The sequence below is a fragment of the Vidua macroura genome, chromosome 2 (assembly GCF_024509145.1).
Source record: "Vidua macroura isolate BioBank_ID:100142 chromosome 2, ASM2450914v1, whole genome shotgun sequence".
Taxonomy (NCBI): Eukaryota; Metazoa; Chordata; class Aves; order Passeriformes; family Viduidae; genus Vidua; species Vidua macroura.
Window position 1 is genome coordinate 90,243,416 of NC_071572.1, and position 17,603 is coordinate 90,261,018.

The 17,603-nt window shown below is 38.4% G+C and overlaps 1 protein-coding gene across 1 annotated transcript in view; it reads right to left on the reverse strand.

Moving 5' to 3' along the window:
- Positions 1–1,904: 1,904 nt before the first annotated feature.
- MICU2 (mitochondrial calcium uptake 2) overlaps positions 1,905–17,603 on the reverse strand; it is a 133,564-nt gene continuing 117,865 nt past the window's right edge. The window contains exons 8-12 of the mRNA XM_053970285.1: positions 16,720–16,817; positions 8,598–8,769; positions 8,206–8,314; positions 5,350–5,507; positions 1,905–5,027 (exon numbers count right to left, since the gene is read on the reverse strand). Of these exons, the coding sequence (XP_053826260.1) occupies positions 4,923–5,027; positions 5,350–5,507; positions 8,206–8,314; positions 8,598–8,769; positions 16,720–16,817 (642 nt within the window). The 3' untranslated portion in view covers positions 1,905–4,922. The remainder of the gene's footprint in view (positions 5,028–5,349; positions 5,508–8,205; positions 8,315–8,597; positions 8,770–16,719; positions 16,818–17,603) is intronic.

Genomic DNA, 17,603 nt, shown 5'->3' on the forward strand with positions numbered 1-17,603 from the left:
CAGGAAAGTGCTCGTGGCATTCACAAAGCACATGCTTAGTCCAGGGAGGCTCATCTTCTGTGCTCCCTTTGCAGTCCATGGAGAAAGGCCAGGCCCTCTAAGGCTGTTTCAGAGCAGTGATCTTGCATCTGAAATCCCATAAGAAAAACTCCCAGACATTCCTCTGAATTACCTATGGAATATTCCTCCTTCCAGCTTTTCAAACCTGTATGTCTGAAATCTGGCCAATATAAACCCAGTCATAAACAGTGTTCTGCAAGATGTTGTGTCCATTCACCCACAGCCTGATACCATCCATGTTACTTCCACCACTCGGTCAGCCTGGAAAGGCAGGCCAGCCTTCTGCTAGAAGCAGAAGAGAATCACAGAATGATTTAAAAAAGACTTCCAAGATTACCAAGTCCAGCCATTAACCCAGCACTGCCATGTCTACCACCACTAAACCATGTCCCCAAGTGCCACATCTATACATCTTTTCACCCTCCATCCCCTCCAGGGATGGTGACACAACTGCCTCCCTGGGCAGCCTATTCCAATGCTTGACAACCTTTTATCTGAAGTATTTTTCCCTAGCATCCAATCTAAACCCACAATGGGCAAAAAGGTGAGGAAAAACATGGCCTTTTACTTCTCAGGGCATGAAGTGCTGCGGCTAAGCCCATGCAGGTGAGAGCAGTGCTGAGCAGGCTCCCTGTGATGCTGGTGTGCAGGAGCAGCAGCCCAGGACAGCAAGCAGAGCTCTGCACTAGGGCACTCCAGTTAATGAACTGGAAACGTTATTAACTAAGCCAACATCATCCTAATGGGAAATCTGTCTCCACATATGTTGTACGATTTTTTAAAAATTATTGAATCAACTAGGAATTGTTTAATAAACAAAGCCAACGGGAAACATTCAAATAAATGAGTGAAGAGACACACACTTGTTTGCTGATTAATTTTGTGCATACTCAACTCTCTCAGGTTTTCTGTTCTGCAAAGGGCTTTCGACTTCTTGTTGGATTACGTCTTCATCTTCTGTAGGAGGAACTTCTGTGGTCAGCTGGGCACTTGAAGAGTGTGTCTACATCTGCCATGTTCACCTTCATGCTTCCCTTGTGACCAACTGCATTACAGGAGATGTTTGTGGGGGCAACTTGGATCTCACTAAGAATGACCACAACATCATTTGGGCACGTATTTTCTGTTTAGAATGACTGAAGGTTTTTTTCTGCAGTGGAGTAGTTTCCCGATCCAGCTGTGACTATTTCAGAGGAAAAATTAAAACTGAAGGTATGAGGCATGCTTTCCCTCTCCTGTGAGAACTCCAGCATGAGAAGAAAGCTGTATTTTAAAATTTTGATGTACACTTATCAATCCATTTCTATGTTTTAGTCAAAGTATGGTCAATATATCTGAATTTTATACTTCCTCTAAGCAACAGGGTTGTTCCCATTCTTGCCCTTTATTGGGCAGTGATCCTTTTTATGTTATATGCACTGAACATATGAAGTGCCACGAAACCACAGTCCGTGGCCTGGTTGTTTGTCTGCTATGCAGAACATGAACTCCTCATTGTTGCCTGTTTTGTTAAAACCTGCCAACTTGGTTTGAATCCAGAGGGGCTTTTGCTTTCAGAAAGAGGCTTGTACAAATTGAGACACCTGAATTAATTTCTAGAAACCACCAATGAGTTTCTATTACTTCTAGTATATCACATTCCATTTTTGCCTTTGCTTCCTTTGGAAATGAAGAATAAATGGTTCTTAGGCATTATCTTGAAGTAAACAAACAAAGAAATGTAAGAAGTTTTATGGGGATACAACAACTAAAATTCTGTAAAGCAGTTATATGCTGCAGGTGACTGCACTTGTTTTTGTGTATCCTTTTAATATGTTATATAAATTTTTGAGACTTTTGCAATGTGCAATGTGTTCATCTTTATTCCATGTAAAATTCAGATGCAATGTAGTAGATTTAAAAAAAAATCAATTTTATTAGCTTTTCTATACATTTCTGTTCAGAGGAAGAGTTCCTTCTGTTAAAACAAGTCACAGTTGATATATTTAGATTGGTAACTGGCATAAGCCTTAACTAAATTGTGTTGAGTAATGCTCTCAGACAGGCTGCAAATACCATACAATGACTAAAAGGAACTAAAACATCAAACACTTAAAATATAATGAATTTTTTAAAAAACAGGGTTTATCTAAATACATAAATATCCCTTTTAATCTAAGATATTAAAAATGAGAGATTAAGACTGTTTTATAAAGCATTTTAGTTGACGAAAAACAATAAACTTAGAAATTAAACACAGAATCTGATTCTTCAAGCCTAGTGGACAAATCATCCCTGGCCTTTAAAGGAGTTCCTTCCTGGCTGCAGTTTCAGGATAACTTCTGAAAATTATTCATAATTCTAGTTTAATTTCCAATCAATCTTTTTTTTTTTTTTTTTACTATGGACATAAAATTCATATCAAACCCAAGCATATCCCTTTGCTTTTCCTCTGAACTTGAAATCAAAGCTTTTGCTGAAAAATAAAACTTGAAATCCCTGAAAGCAGATACTGCTGATTGCACAAACCCAGATAGAAATGAACACTGAGGAATTAAACTTCTAGATACACTAAAGCTAAATGAGCTGATTTTTCCAAAAGAAAACCTAACAGCTTATAAGAAGGAAGTAATTAGTAAACAAGAAACCACAAAAGCAATAAAAACATCATAAACCTATTAAGTTCACACTGAATAAAATGCTAGGGAATAATTTCCACTCCAAAGTAAAAATGATTTGCCAAAATATTAACAGCAACAAATAAAAAGCAGCCTTGCATTAAAGCCAGAGCTGGCACAAAGCACACTTGGGGTGAATACATACACACTTCTGTGCTATGGAAGCTCTTCTTCAATAGTGTCATTTTTTGGATAACTTGGTGAAGTGCAGCTGGCTGTGGTACTGTGGTGCCAGTCCCACTGCACCACCTTTGCTCCCACCATGAGAAGCAACAAACAATTTCCAAACACACAAAGTAAACCTGCTATCCTGCTGCCCACATGGCACTGCATGAGCTTAGTTTGAGGGGAGGAGGCTGCGGTGTTTACTGCATTTGGATTCTTTCCACATGGTTAATTTAATTCAGATTTTTTCCTGGGGGAAAAGGGATCCTTGATGGTCACTGGTGCCTGATCCTCCAGACAGTCTCAGGACATCGCCACAGGAATGGTCTTGTTCTGGATGCATGTCCATGACAGTACTACCAGCATTTTCTCTTTAACACTTTACATTAGAGCTCCAAGCTGAGGCCATGAGGGAAGAGTTGCTTTGCTGGCCTCTCACTGTGTTCCTAGGAGACATCACTATGCCAAGGCTCGGGCACTAGGACTTGTCCTCAGCACAAACATGACAGCTACCAACACATCAAACACATTCTCAGTAATCTCAGCGTTCCTTAGGCAGGACTTTTAGGGTTTCCCAATACATTCTCTCCTGTCCCTGCATCAAGTGAGAGCTGCCCTGATGTCTCACCTATCATGGAAATTGCCCCTCTTCTCACAAAATCCAAAGAAATTACAACCAAGCACCACACGTTGAGCTCATTTACAGCTTTGAGGCAAACATAGCTGATGTCATGCAAAAAACAGATGGATATTACCTCACTGAGTGGTTTCTTGGTTATTTTTCTTGAGACATTTCCCTAGTCTGTGTTTTGAGTCTATTATCTCTGTTACCACAAACCTGTCCTGAAAGGTTAAGCTTTCACCCCAGCCAAGACAAAGTCAGACAACTGAGAGGGGGAAAGAGGAAGAACCTTGACAGCTTTACAGGTAAGTCTGTATCCTATATATCGTGGCCAACCAGGAAGAGTGATCTGGACCTGGCTATTGGCTCCTGGGATTGTAAGAAAGGCAAAATATGTAACGTGCACACCTATGTACACAGAGATGCACCTTATGTTATTGCTAAAAAATGTTCATCTGTAATTTCTAAGTGTTAGTCTTGATTTGTTCCTCCTTTTAGTTTTTAAGATCTTAGGTCTAACCTTGCATTTGGAGTAATAAACATCTGTATTTGGTCTTTTTATTGGACATGTTACCTCAACAATGGCTTATTATAACCTTGAATTCCTGAGATACTTCAGGTTTTCCTGTCACAACCTTTAGTGAGATAAAACAACTTCTTGTTACTCATTCATCTTCTGCAATACAACTAAAGCAAAATCATCATGAGTCAAATTGTAGCTACCACTGTGTTTGATTGAATGAGGATTTTTTTCTTCTCATTTATACTATGTGGAAGAGGTCTGAGACACTCAATACACACTCACTGATCAATGTACAACTTTTAAACCCTGCATCAAGCCTATCAGTCTTGTATTTCCAGTTTAATATTAACACCATGAAGGTAGACAAACCAGACATTCACACAGGAACTGGTGGAATCAACCACCAGGAACCAGCACATGACAGATTCCTATAACAAGGTGTGAATTTTCCTTTTTCATTTAGGATAACTTGGTTTAAAATGTGTTGTGCAAGTGATTTTGCCTTGTGGACCTCTGCCCTTGCTGAAGACGGACAGCTGCTGTGTTGGTGGCTGAGATGATGTCCACTCCTTCAACAGGAGACGACACTGCTGTGATATTCCTGCCTGGGGCCATTATTCAATCCTATACATCCTACAGTGCAGGGTCGGACTCCACAGAGCAGTAAACAACACTATATCAGGACAAGAGTACTTCTGTATGGAGGTCAAAACCCATACCAGTTCTGTAAACCAAACTGGTTGCACAGGAACAATTATAAAATTATTGCATTAGAGTCTGGGTCAATTAAACTTTAGCTAAAAAAAAAAGAACATTTTTGATTTAGTTATTATGTAAACAGGACAGACAAACTCCCCTAAAGAAAAAACACTTAAGCAAAAGAAAAATGGACTGCTTAAAAAGGACTTTTCCCAGTTTGCTTCCACAGTTCTTTGACTTCTTTAATGCTTTCTTTTTTCACACACTTCCAGAAACCTTGAATGCCTTGCTGCTGTGGTACCTGTTAATAAAGTTAAAGAATGTTCAGCATTTACACAAAAAAGACTCCTATTCCCAGACTGTGTAAATATAATAGATAATGTTGTGCTGCTGCTTCCGTAGTTCACATGTGTACTAGCAAGTTCTTAGCGGCAGCACTCATCCCAGATTCATATGCAGTAAGGACTACCCAGTTTAAAATATGTATCTTTTTCTATTCATTAACTCTACCTGTGTTTCTACAAGCATTTACATGAGAGTTGTAGCAATCTACAATGAGAGTTTACAATGAGAGTTGTAGCAATCGTCTGTGGTATTTACAAACAATTACATCAGCTGGTTACCCTCAAACCTCGATGAATTCGGTTCCTCAGGACTCCAAGAAACTCGCTGTGGCTGAGGCAGTCATCTCCATCTAGATCAAAAATCTTGAAGATGGTATCCAAAACATTATCTGACAGATCCTGTCCTGTTGCCACCTTCACTGCTCTCTTGAATTCAGCTAATAAAGACATAATATTACATCACAGGTGACTGAACTTGCAAAGAATATGAAAAGCTTATAAATAGCAGGATTCTGTCCAATTTACAATGGCTTGTGGGTGTCCTAACTGGAGAATTTGGGATGTGTAAACTAGTAAACTATTAGGGGGCCTCAGTTCATGCATTCTTGAGCTTGCTTCTTCTTTTGTAACACTATCTTTATTAATTTTATCATAAGCTTTAGCTACTTCTCAAGCAACAGTACAAGTGATAATTTTTGCTAGAAACAGATGAAAACTTACACAGTTTTGGCTGTTTCCTGTTCATATGAATGGTGTTTGCCTCACTATCCTCTCATAAAAAACCTTACCATTTTTTATCAAGCCAGCTTCATGACAATTCATTCTACAAGAAAACTCATCTCCTCAGAGAACAGTACGTTATGATATGCTCCCCCCCTCAACTAAAATCCCCTCAGCAACTCTGCAGAAACACAGACCATCAAATGGTCAACGCACTGCTTACAGCACATGGCTTTATATACCTGCAGTTCTGGTTTTGAGAGAAGCTGGCTACCTCCTCTTAAATGATGTTGACGAAAAAGCTGCATACCTCTCTAGAGATGTACTTTCATCTTCAGCTCTTTTTTCTTCTCTCTTTACACTACCATGTGCAGTATAGAAACACCCACTATCCCCTTTTTTGGTCCTGTGGTGCACAGAATTCAGAGTTTTGGTTCAAGGAGGATGAGGAAATGTGTGGGGCTGCCACAAAACAGCAGCTTGTAAGAGTGGAAGGATTATTGTTTATTACAGCAAGCACAATCACAACACATGAATTGGATGCATTTTTGAAGGCATCATGAAAGTGTGAATTTCAAAAAGGAACTGGAGGTTATTGAAGTACAGCAGTATTGTAGATTATTACAGCAAGTTGTCCAATTAAGTAATAAATGCAATATTAACACAGTTCTGCTTTCATAAACAAGTGCTGTTTATAAATAGTGCTATAAATATGATTAGTTCTGAAGCTTACTAGAAGGAATAGCATTCCTGACATAGCTCTCAACTTTGTCTCTTTCAACAATTCCTGTATAAATGTAGTTGATAATTTCACAGTTGGTTTAAATAGAATTAAGTTAAAAGTTCTTCTGTAAAAGGATATATTACAACTTGAAAAATACATAAAACATGGGATGCTTATAATAGTCTTAATTTTGTCTTTCAAAAGCTGTAAACTGTTTCATCTCTTGAAGCTGAATTTAAATCCAGACATGGCACTGTTGTTTCTTTGAATGTAACATGAATAAAAGAAGATCTTCTATAACAGCGGGGCATAACAATATTAAAGCAAAGAAGGGCCACATTATCAGAGAGAAAGACGAGATATGTACTTAGAAGTAAAAGAAATCTAGAATAAAAGGAAGGACTAAAAGATTGTCTTATATTTAGATAAATGTTCATATATGTGTGAATATACACACATACGGACATGCAAACACCAAGACAAAGAACTCAGCCAGATTCAGGAGAGAATTAGACATACAGGCATGTAACATCTGTGAGTTACTTCAGCAGCTGACTGATTTTGATTACAGTGGGGTTCAGTGCATAAACAGACTAGTAATGAAAGTCACAAGTTGCAAATCCCAGAGTTTTCTTTGGTTCAAATCCCATCCAAACATTTATCTTTCAATAATATGAATTTCTCTTTCCATCTTCTCACATCTCTCATCTTTTTTCACATGAGCCCATCAAATACTAATTACAATGAATGTTAATACCTCCTTACATTTCCTTAGGAACTTTTTAATAATGTTGCTATTTTGAAATACCTTATGAGACTTGTCCTTCAAGAGTAACAACTAAGTAACAACCTCAGGATTAAAACAAAAAGCATTTGTATGTCCATTAAACTTTTGAGGCATTGCTCCTCTTTGTCCTATATGGGAAGGAAGCAACTCCCCTCCTTGAAATCTTTATTTTAAACCCCACTTTATGACATTGTTTCTTTTTATAGACATAATTGCATAACACATCCTTGTCAGCACAGGGAGGACATGGAGTGAGTCCAGAGGAGGGCCACAAGAATTATGTGATAATTTTTGGGATGGAGTACCTCTTCAGTGAAGAAAGACGAAGAGAGTTGGTGTTGTTCAGCCTGGAGAAGAGATACCTCAGGGCAGACATTATTGTGGACTTTCACTATATCAAGGGGGCTTGTAAGAAAGAGAGTTTTTATCAAGGCCTGTAGTCTCAGGAAAAGCAAAACGCTTTCAAAGTGAAAAAGGGTAGATTTAGACTGGCCATAAGGAAGAAACTTACAAAGTTGTGGCCGTCCCATCATTGAAAGTGTTCAAGGTCTGGTTGGGTGTGAGATTTCAGCAACGTAATCCAGTGACAGAGTTCCCTGCCTATGGCAGAAGGTTTGGAAAAATGACCTTTAAAGGTGACTTCCAACCCAAACCATTTTATGATTTATTAGACTGCTGTCATTAATCCACATATGACAGCACATTAGAACTTTGAAATGAAAAGATTTTGAAAACTTTATATGATTATTTTTTCATGAAACAGAACTAAATCCAAATACAGAGCCATATAATATTTTTGGACCTCACCGTGGTACTTTGGGATAACTCATTTACATTAATTCTGTAACTAAAATTAAATTTTTTTCCTTAAAAAAACCCCACACAAAAGGTGTACAGCACTTACCCCGCTTAACAGGACGATTGGCTACAGTAAACATCTGCATGGCGATAGAAAAGTCTTCCAGATTATTTGTAAACTTGCAAAAAGTCTTGAATTCTTCCAAACTGATGTTCTAGAGTATCACAGAATTCAGATGATATATAATAAATATACATTCAAATCCCAGTTATTCTATGTCATTAAATCTGGTGGACTTAGTGTTTAGATGTGACTGCCTACTCATTGCTGATATTCGTATTTCTCAGTTGGACAATTATCATTGCTCTTACTTGTATACAATTCAAGGGCTGCAATACTTCATTCGGCAACTGGTTACTTCAACAGATACCCACATTCAAATGAAAACCTGTGCATACAAAGGAGGAAGCAAAACAAAGTATACTCTGGGTACCAACCTCTCCTGCTTCGATTCTGTCTTTCACATTCTGCCAGTAAATTTCATTGTTTTCCTCATCAGTGAAGTACAGCAACCATGCCGCAAAGTCTTCTTTTCTCATGAAGCTCAAACCCTTTGAAAACTTTATGAATTCCATTTCTTGGACTTCCGTTTGCAGATTTTCCATGAATCTAAGTGTAAACAGATATTATCATCCCTGTATCACCACTACTTAGCTACCAAGTGCCGCAGACACCAGCTCTGAGCTACAGACACTTTCGACATTGTTGTTTAAAATTCCCCCACTGGTTTAATTTTCCCCGCGCTCGCAGATGTTTCCAGGGCTGCATTTCCAAAAGGACACCAGCAGGACGCGCTCTCGGCCTGCACAGGCGGCTGCTGCCAGCAGAACTTAGGGACGCATTGGACATCTCGGTTTTACTCGTGTTTAAAAATGTGCAGATAAGGAGATAAAAAAATCGGTAAGGCAGGAGCAGAATGAATGAATGAATGAATGAATGAATGAATGAATGAATGAATGAATGAAAGAAAAAGGACCTGGTAACTGAAGGCCTGACACATGATTTATGAGGTTTCATATTAATGAGAGGAATGACAAGATTGCAAAGTGCCTAAAAGATGAGGCCATAATAATCACAAAGGTGAAAGAGGAAACTTGAAATCATTGCTGTAGGAGATGATGGCTGAAAGTATCAGAGATTATAACTACATACAGAGCTTTGGTGAATCAGTTCTGTGCTCACAAGAGGAGAGTTCAGAAAGGATTACAATTGACTTGTAAAGGGTCAAGAAGAGCACAGAAAATGTTGCAGGGGTTTGGGAAGGTAAGAGAGCTGTTTGAAAAAGGAAAGAGTCAACATCAAGGTTTTTAGGAGGCACCCATTATTTTGGGAAAGAAAGAAAAAAGTATTACAAGAAGCAAGTAATAACCAGCAGGCAGAGAGCTGTGAGTTCATTTTTGTAGCTTCAAGTTTTTTCAGTTTGGCCTATATGGCTAGTATTAATTTTGAAAAAGTTGACACAGTCAATAAATACAGTGTGATCCATTTGATATTTTCCACTTCAGAAATGGGGCAATCCAAAAACAAGAGGTGATTTTTAAATAAAGCCTAAAACCAGTGGTGCTTACCAGAATCCCCTCCATATTGCTAAAAACCCCTGCTTTATTGAGTTGCAGAAATTATTGACAGGAGGGAATGAAATACTCCTATTCTGGGACAAAGCAATTAATTGGAGAAGAGGACAGCTAAGGGTCTGGTGTAGCCAATATCAGCAGAGGCTCATTTGCTCATCTGTGCTTGCCTGGCGTCACTGGGTTTGAATTCTTTCCCTTGAAATTACAGCATTTGAGTCCACACAGCTATCTTTAGCTCTTTAATGAGATCACTTGGACAATTGGTAGCTTGGAGCCCTGTGAAATCTATAAGGGGTTAGCTAAAGACTGCTCTTGCAGCATAAGCTCCCTCTTGTATTTTTCCTTCTAACAGGTAGAGCTGCACATGCAAATATAGGGACAACAAATGCTTCACAGCTCAGGACATGCAGGTAAATGAAAACCTGATAGTGGAGGTCAATTTAAGTTTCAGGCTAGGGCTGAATTAGGGTATACCAAGGAGGGGTACAAAATGCTGTCACATTTTATACGTGCCTTTTTCTGGTCTAGTAAAGGGGATTCTACAGTATAGCCAAACACTAAGATGTTCCTCCACAGTCCACCTTAAGACCTGACACACTTTCAATTCCCCTGGCTCTCACTCTCAGAAGTGGATGAAACACCAAAGCACCAGGTAGTGCAACCAGTGTGACTGGACAGCCCTTTGTCTTGCAGAGTAGCGAGAACTGCCTTGCACAGCTTGCAGAGCACTCTTCTGTTTTCAGGCTCAGCTCCTGTCTTTGTAACTCACAAGGAGACTCCTGCCTCTGGCCAGCACCACAGCCAGCATGTGCCAGGGAGACCAGCTCCATGGGCTGGCACAAGCAGCCCTGCTGCACTCACAGCCCCAACAAAATCCCCACATCTTGGGAAGGGAGGTCAAGGTGCAGAGGGAGAGACCAGCATGGATCTGGCATGTAGACCGGGCATGGAGTCAGTCCAGCAGAGACTGAGTAGGGTCACCTGGCTGCATTTTGAGAGTGGCCATCACAGGCAAGGAGGAGATGGTATCTGGTATATGTGGTTTGTGGCTGACTTGAAGGCACAGCCAAGACCGTGCAGAACAATTTCTTTGATTGTAGTTTCTAACTCATGTAACGTCTGGTCTGGAGGAGGAGAAGTTGCTGAAAATGAGGTCACTTACAGAAATATGCCTAAAACTTGGATGCAAGGAAATGAGACAACACGTGTTTTGTTTTCTTGGATTTTTATCTATGAAAGGTGGACATATTTTGCAACAGACTTAAGGTCTTGAGAATTGAGCTATTTATCTTGGGGAGAAAGCTCTCAGACATTTACTTTACTGGTTGCTAGCCACAGGCAACGACACAGAAACAGATTCTTCTACCTTTTCTGAATATTGCATTTCCTTAAGCAGACAAGCCTTGGTGATCTGCCCTCTAGCCACACCCAATCAAGGCAGAAAAGCTAAAAGATCAGTCATTCCTACATGATGAAGAAGGAACCCACCAAGCTGCACACATCAGCCTGCTGAAAGGGGCAGCAAAGCCAGAGCAGACAGTGAAGGGTTTGGCTGTAGTATTTTCAATGTGTTCTTGCTTCTGCACCCTTTTGTAATTGAAGTTCATTTCAACTTGCAGGCTTGCTCCTGGCAAGCCAGAGTGGGAAGATTTCCTGCCATATAGAATCCTACTTGGAGCAGGAGCTGAAATGTGCAATTTAAAATTTATGTGATAGCTTCCCATATTACAAAAATTAAAATACTGTGAATCATCGCATCAGCATTCTAGGTCACTCTTATTCCCAGATACGAGAGTTAAAAATCCTAATGAGGTTTTTTTTTTCAGTGAAAGTTATTAAAAGTTATTAAAAATAACTTTCTGGTTAGGAAGTAAAACTTGATACATAAATGTCAAGACACCACTAGGGATACTTGCTTTTGTATCTTCTGGATCACAGTGCAATGAGTTTCAGCTGTGAAGTCCTCAAAATGTATCCAGATATTAGAAAAAACAAGCACAGGAATGAAATTCCTACTCTCCCAAAGTCAGTGGGATCTTGGCTGGGGACTTTGTAGGGAGTCAGAATTCAAGTACAGGAACAGGATTCTGATTGTAGATATGCTCTACAATTAAAAAATGATTATACTGGGAATACTCTTATGCTATAGTAGGTTGAAAATAAAAGAAAACCCTAAGTTTCCAAGTAACAAAAAGGAGAGGTAAACCATAAATTTGTAAGATGGGGAAAAGGCCAGGAACAGAGAGCACTTTCTTTAAGACAGCCCACTTTATCCACACTCTCTAAAACACCCACGTTGAAGGCCAATGGCCAAATTCGTTATCGTGTTACAACAGCATCCAGAAACCTTATCAGGATTTATCCCTCATTTTGTAATGGGTTCTAGTAGAGAAAGAGGGAGTCTCCCAAGGCTTTTGGCAACTCAGCCTTAATAGTGCTAATCCGCCACAAATAGAAGTGGAAATGTAATAAAAGAGGGGAGACCTCAGGAATGCAGCTTCTCCCCCTCCAGTGGAGAAGTGCTGGCATTGTATTCTTTATGGCACACAAAGAAGTAGATTGAAACACTAAAGGCAATGTTAGCGAAAGTTTTTTTCCCATCTCTTGACCTGAACTGTCTGTGCAGAGCTTCAACACTCTATACAGAACTGACCAGTTCCTGTCACACTCATTTATAGGAAGGGAATCTAACAACAAAGACAGTGGTGGATGTACCACCCCAGTATTTGCACCGTGCTTTGGCTCCTCTTTAGACACCAAAGTCCTTTTGAAGAATTGATAACCCTCTCTGCACCAAAAGAGTGTGGCAAACCAGCTGCAGCTTGCCTTTTTGCAATCTGACTTTCAAACCAGAATATAGAAGATTTAATAAAGGCTTGACCAATTAACCTTTAGAGAACATTTAGATCTATGCTTGTAAATTCAAGCTTGCAAGCATTAAGACAGTTAATCAATCTCACAATTTTCAGAATTGCAAGCAAAACCCGCTTTGATTTACTGTCCTTAGCATTTCCAAACAAAAAAAGCTCATTCTCATTCTTTAGTGTTCTGTAGAAACTAACCAAGCTAGTCTTTTCCTAAGCTCACGCAAAAGGAATAATTTTTTTTTTTTTTTTGAGAAATATTCAGATTGAGTTATGACAGGAATATCATGAAGCCAGATTTTGTTGCTGTTCTCCCCTTCCTCACTGCCTGATCTTGGCTGTAACTGATGTAATCTCTATGTATTATGGCTCTCTCTATATGCACACACATAGATAAAAGTGTAGGAACAGAGACAAGCAATCATACTCTATTTCTGCAAGGCAATTCCAAATCTCCAGATGAAAATCACTGAAAATGTACAAGCTGTCATCACAGCAAAAGCACAGCATGCTGGCTGATGATGACACCTGAAAGAGATCCTGCATCTATGCACTGGCACACACACACCACAGCCCCCCCACAAAAATGTCAGCAATAGCAGTGGGGTCCAGCCTGGATAATTTTGGCTTCTTAAATGAAAGCTTCCAAATAAAATGTATCAAGGAATTCGAAATACTGAAGCAAAGAAAGAGAATAAGTAGGGAAAAGCCATGATCTCTGTATGGTTATACAATTTGTCACCTTCAATCTAAAGCAGGAATTAAAAAAGAACCATAATTAAAGAGTATTTTTGTCACAAAATTCTATTAACTGATGAAACAAGATGCAAGAAATCAGGTAAGAGAATGACATAAACTGGATTGAAACGTTAATTTTCCTCATACTATTAAAAGATGCCCATTGTTTAACCATACTGGGAAATATTTTTTCTAGGACATCCCAGAAAAAAATACAACAATCAGAGAGTTTTTTGAATATCCTTTCCATGCTCTCTGCACTTTCTTTTTTCCTCCAAGTAGAACATAAGAGATTTAAGCTTGCTTGGGGACAGATTACAGAAAGACTCACAGCAGTCGTAAACTGTTTAGGGAGTGAAATACTGTCTCCTCTTTTATTTAGGATTAGACATACTTAAACAAGATCAGTAAGGGACTTTTTTCAGGGGAAAAAACCCCTATGTCTGTCAGGAAGAAATATTTCCTATACCTAGAAAACAAAATAGTTTTCTACTCAGAAAAAAAGACAGTACATTTGATATAATTGGAAATTAAAGCACAAGTTAGATTTTTTTTTTTTTTTTGGGAAGGAAAAGACCAAAAATTATTTCTGAATTAAAAACCAGGAGAAATCAATACAAAAGAATAAAAAAAGCCTTGAATTCTGGGGAGATTCTCTAAGACAGGACACAGTATTAGAAGATGACACTATTGTTGAGGTGTAAAACTGAGTGGTGTCATCTGAAACAGAAACCTGTTTAGATCTTCTGAGAAGAAAGATGACTTCCTGTATTAAATCTACCCTTTTTGTTACATGATTTTAGGCTTAGTGTATATTCTTCTCTATTTTCTTAAAATGTTACAGGAGAATACTGTTCCTGCTATATTTGACAAAGAGGCCACACCTTTAGTAGTGATCTACATAAACATACTCCAGAAATTTTTATTTCCTAACATTTGCCAGGGAAACATTTGCTTTTGAAATTGTAAATTCTTATTAATAATTACTATAATGTCCTTACGTTAAGGACAATACAACTAATAAGAACTTATCTAGCAGTCTGGAGCTGAACATATGTTCCCTGAGTCCTACCTTAAGAAGCCTGAAGATCTCTGAAAGTACCTTTACATTTGATGAAAACACTGCCTGAGGATTGTCTGTGTGTGTGTTAATACCTGGGATTTCCCAAGAAGCAAGCACCAGCTGGAGACAGATACCTGACCATTTTTCCTTCCTATTCTCAGCATTCCTCCTGTGTTCAGGGCAGTAGGAAAAGTGGCACAAGAACTGGCTTACATCAGCCTCACATTGGCCCAAGAGATGTGGACAGTTTCCATTTTCTTTGTGCCATCTGAATGCAAAGAAAGGAGAACAGGGCAAATTAATTGCCCTGGTATATTGACTGTGGCTGCCTGACATTTTTTAGATGTTTGGACTGTGGGCTAAAAGGCTTGGACAATGCTGGTGTACATGTAGATACAGATGGTTGCACACTTACAAAAGGATTTTTTTATGCCAGACAAACTGAAAAGAGGGAACTTGAGGAAAATATAAGTAAGTAATGAGATAAGAACAGTGGTCTCAGCTTTCAGAATTCCCATATATGTACAGTGAAATTTCAGAATGAAAGCATTCCTATTTTTTGGAGTGAATTATTTTTATATTTTTTGTGGTTTTTCTTTTTTTTTTTTTTCTTTTGAGTGGTTTGGGTTTATTTTTTTTTTTCATTTTAAAGACTCTGCAGCACAGTAATATCTGTGTATTTAACTAATGTGACAAGTTTTAGTGCGTCCTTATCAAACATAATCACCTCTATTTTCTACTAGGTACTACACTGATCAATGGAAAAGCTTTCTAGGCAAGAACTTGGAAAATGATAAAAGCATTTACCATCATTATTTTTTGCTTTTGAGAATGATCTATGTCTGTACAGCTCATCAGTCATCTCTTGTAAAAACAATGTGGCACTTTGATCAAACAGCCAACAATAGCTTCCCGCAGAAGGTAAAGTGTTATGAGAGGCCATCAGATAGAAATCACATTTTCTCTGAACAATAGGAACCCAGAAATGATGTGCTTGATTTACTTGCAAATAAAATCATGTGAAAGGTGATATCCTCACAGAGGTTAAAAAGACAGCGATCCTTTTATTCACCTTTCTGCGTGTTAAACAAACTCCACTGTCACGTTGCAGCTGAGATGGAGTGTCTACGCAGTGATAAAGAGGCACATTCCAGCCCTACGAAACATAACTGCCACTGTTGAAAAATTACCTGCATTAAACCTTACACTTATCCCACAAATTTTAAGAGCAAGATGTGGGAGTTTGATTTTGATTACAGGCCTCTATCTGTGTGGCAGGCAAAGGTCTTTAACCTATGTGTTCTGAATGTACAAGGTACATAGTTTCATCAATGTCATGCCTCATTGGGTCAATGTAGGATTTTATCTAAAACCTGAGGCTTTTCAGTTTACACTGTATATGCAAACACAACCTTTTACTGGTGCTCTCTGCCTTTTGTTTCATTGAGAGGATCTATGGTATTTATAGAAAAGGGAGCTGGAGACATCTTAAACTTATTTTACTCACTTAGATTCCTATTGAGCTGAGGTCTTCAAAAGGGAAAGGTTGTTTATTTGAAGACTGGTATGTACCAGAGCCACTGGAGCCAAACACTTTTAGCCAAACACTTTTAAGTCTACTGATTGCAAAAACATTCATTTTTAAGAGGGCTGCCACACATTCTCCACTTCTGAATACAAACTGAAGCAAAACACATTATTCTATTTTATTTTTGCAGTTTGTAAATGACTAATTATTTTCGTAGAAAACATAACAGTGATGCAAATAATCTTCTCTTGATGCCATGCTACAATATGCATGTCAAGATTCGAACAGGTATCTGCACAGTCTCATTGCAAAAGTAGTTCAAATGGTAGAGGAAAAGGCACTGGGAAAGTTTCAACAGAAGCTGAAATTTGAAGCAAGTGCAGAAGTTGCCTGTAGCTTACCATGACAGCTGTAATGGGAAATGAAGTATCTAAACTCAGAAAATATTTTTAAATTGATTAGAAGTCACTTCTTCTGTGATTTGGTCACAAAAAATACTCACGACTCACATTGTTTTAAGGTATGCCACCACACAGCTGCCAAGAATGGGAGTCTCAACCCTCCTGGCCCACTGCTGCTAGTAGTTATCACAGTGCTCAGCTCCTGCAGACAGCAGACTCTAGGGGCTAAATGGGAATTATTCAATCATGCAACATCACAAATAATCTCCACTTCATTGCTTAATTTTCTGAATCAGCTCAGTGTGATGTCAGATAAATGCCTGAGATGGGGTAAAGCACAGGGGGTAGGAACAAGATGGCTCCTGTTAGGCTTGCCTAGTTGAAAAAATACCTGAAAAACTCGGAAAAGCGAAGTTTTTCCTTTCCCTGTTTTCCAAAGAAATGTACCAGCAACACGGTATTAACACCACAGCTGTCCAGTTCTGTTTCCTATAAAAAAAACCAAAAACTAATATGATTGTTATGCATTGCATGATCATTAATATTCACCATTAATCTAAAAATATTTATTTGAACTAGAATTTCCCAAGAGAGACTTGAAATTTAACTACTGTTCCCAAAGCTATCACACAGGATCTCAGAATTGAACAACACTTCCACATTCACTGCTAACAGAGTATTTATTATAAGTTCTGCTTCTAAAGACTCTGTATGAAAGATAAGAACAATTTCCAACCACTATCAGTGCATTTTATTATAATATTTTATTATTTTTATTATTAAAATGGAGAAGGTTGCAAGTTAAATCTTTAAGAAACTTTATTCCTAGGTGAATAGAAGGCTTAAATAAAGTTAATATCTGTAAGGAACTTTTTAGTTAGGTTATTTCTAACATGTTACAGCCATTTAAAAACATTCTAACATTAAAAACATAGTCTAATAAATGAAGCTAGGAAAATACCAACACTGATAATGCTCTGTTATATTGTGGTCTTACACAGCTTCTGGGAAATTTTCAGGGTTAGTGACTTTTCTATAAATAGGTTTAAAATCTGAAGAAGAAATTTCTGCAGAGAAGGGATACACACTATTTCAACTTAATCGTCAACAAGACTAAATCCAAACATAACGCTGGATTTCTGCTCTATGCTTCTTTCAGCACCAGCATACTGGCATTTCTTTGAACACAACAAAACACTAAGCAACACGAAGAGAGAAATTTTTTTAAGCCTGTAGGGATTTCAGCATACTATTCTTATGACATCTAAATAGCCT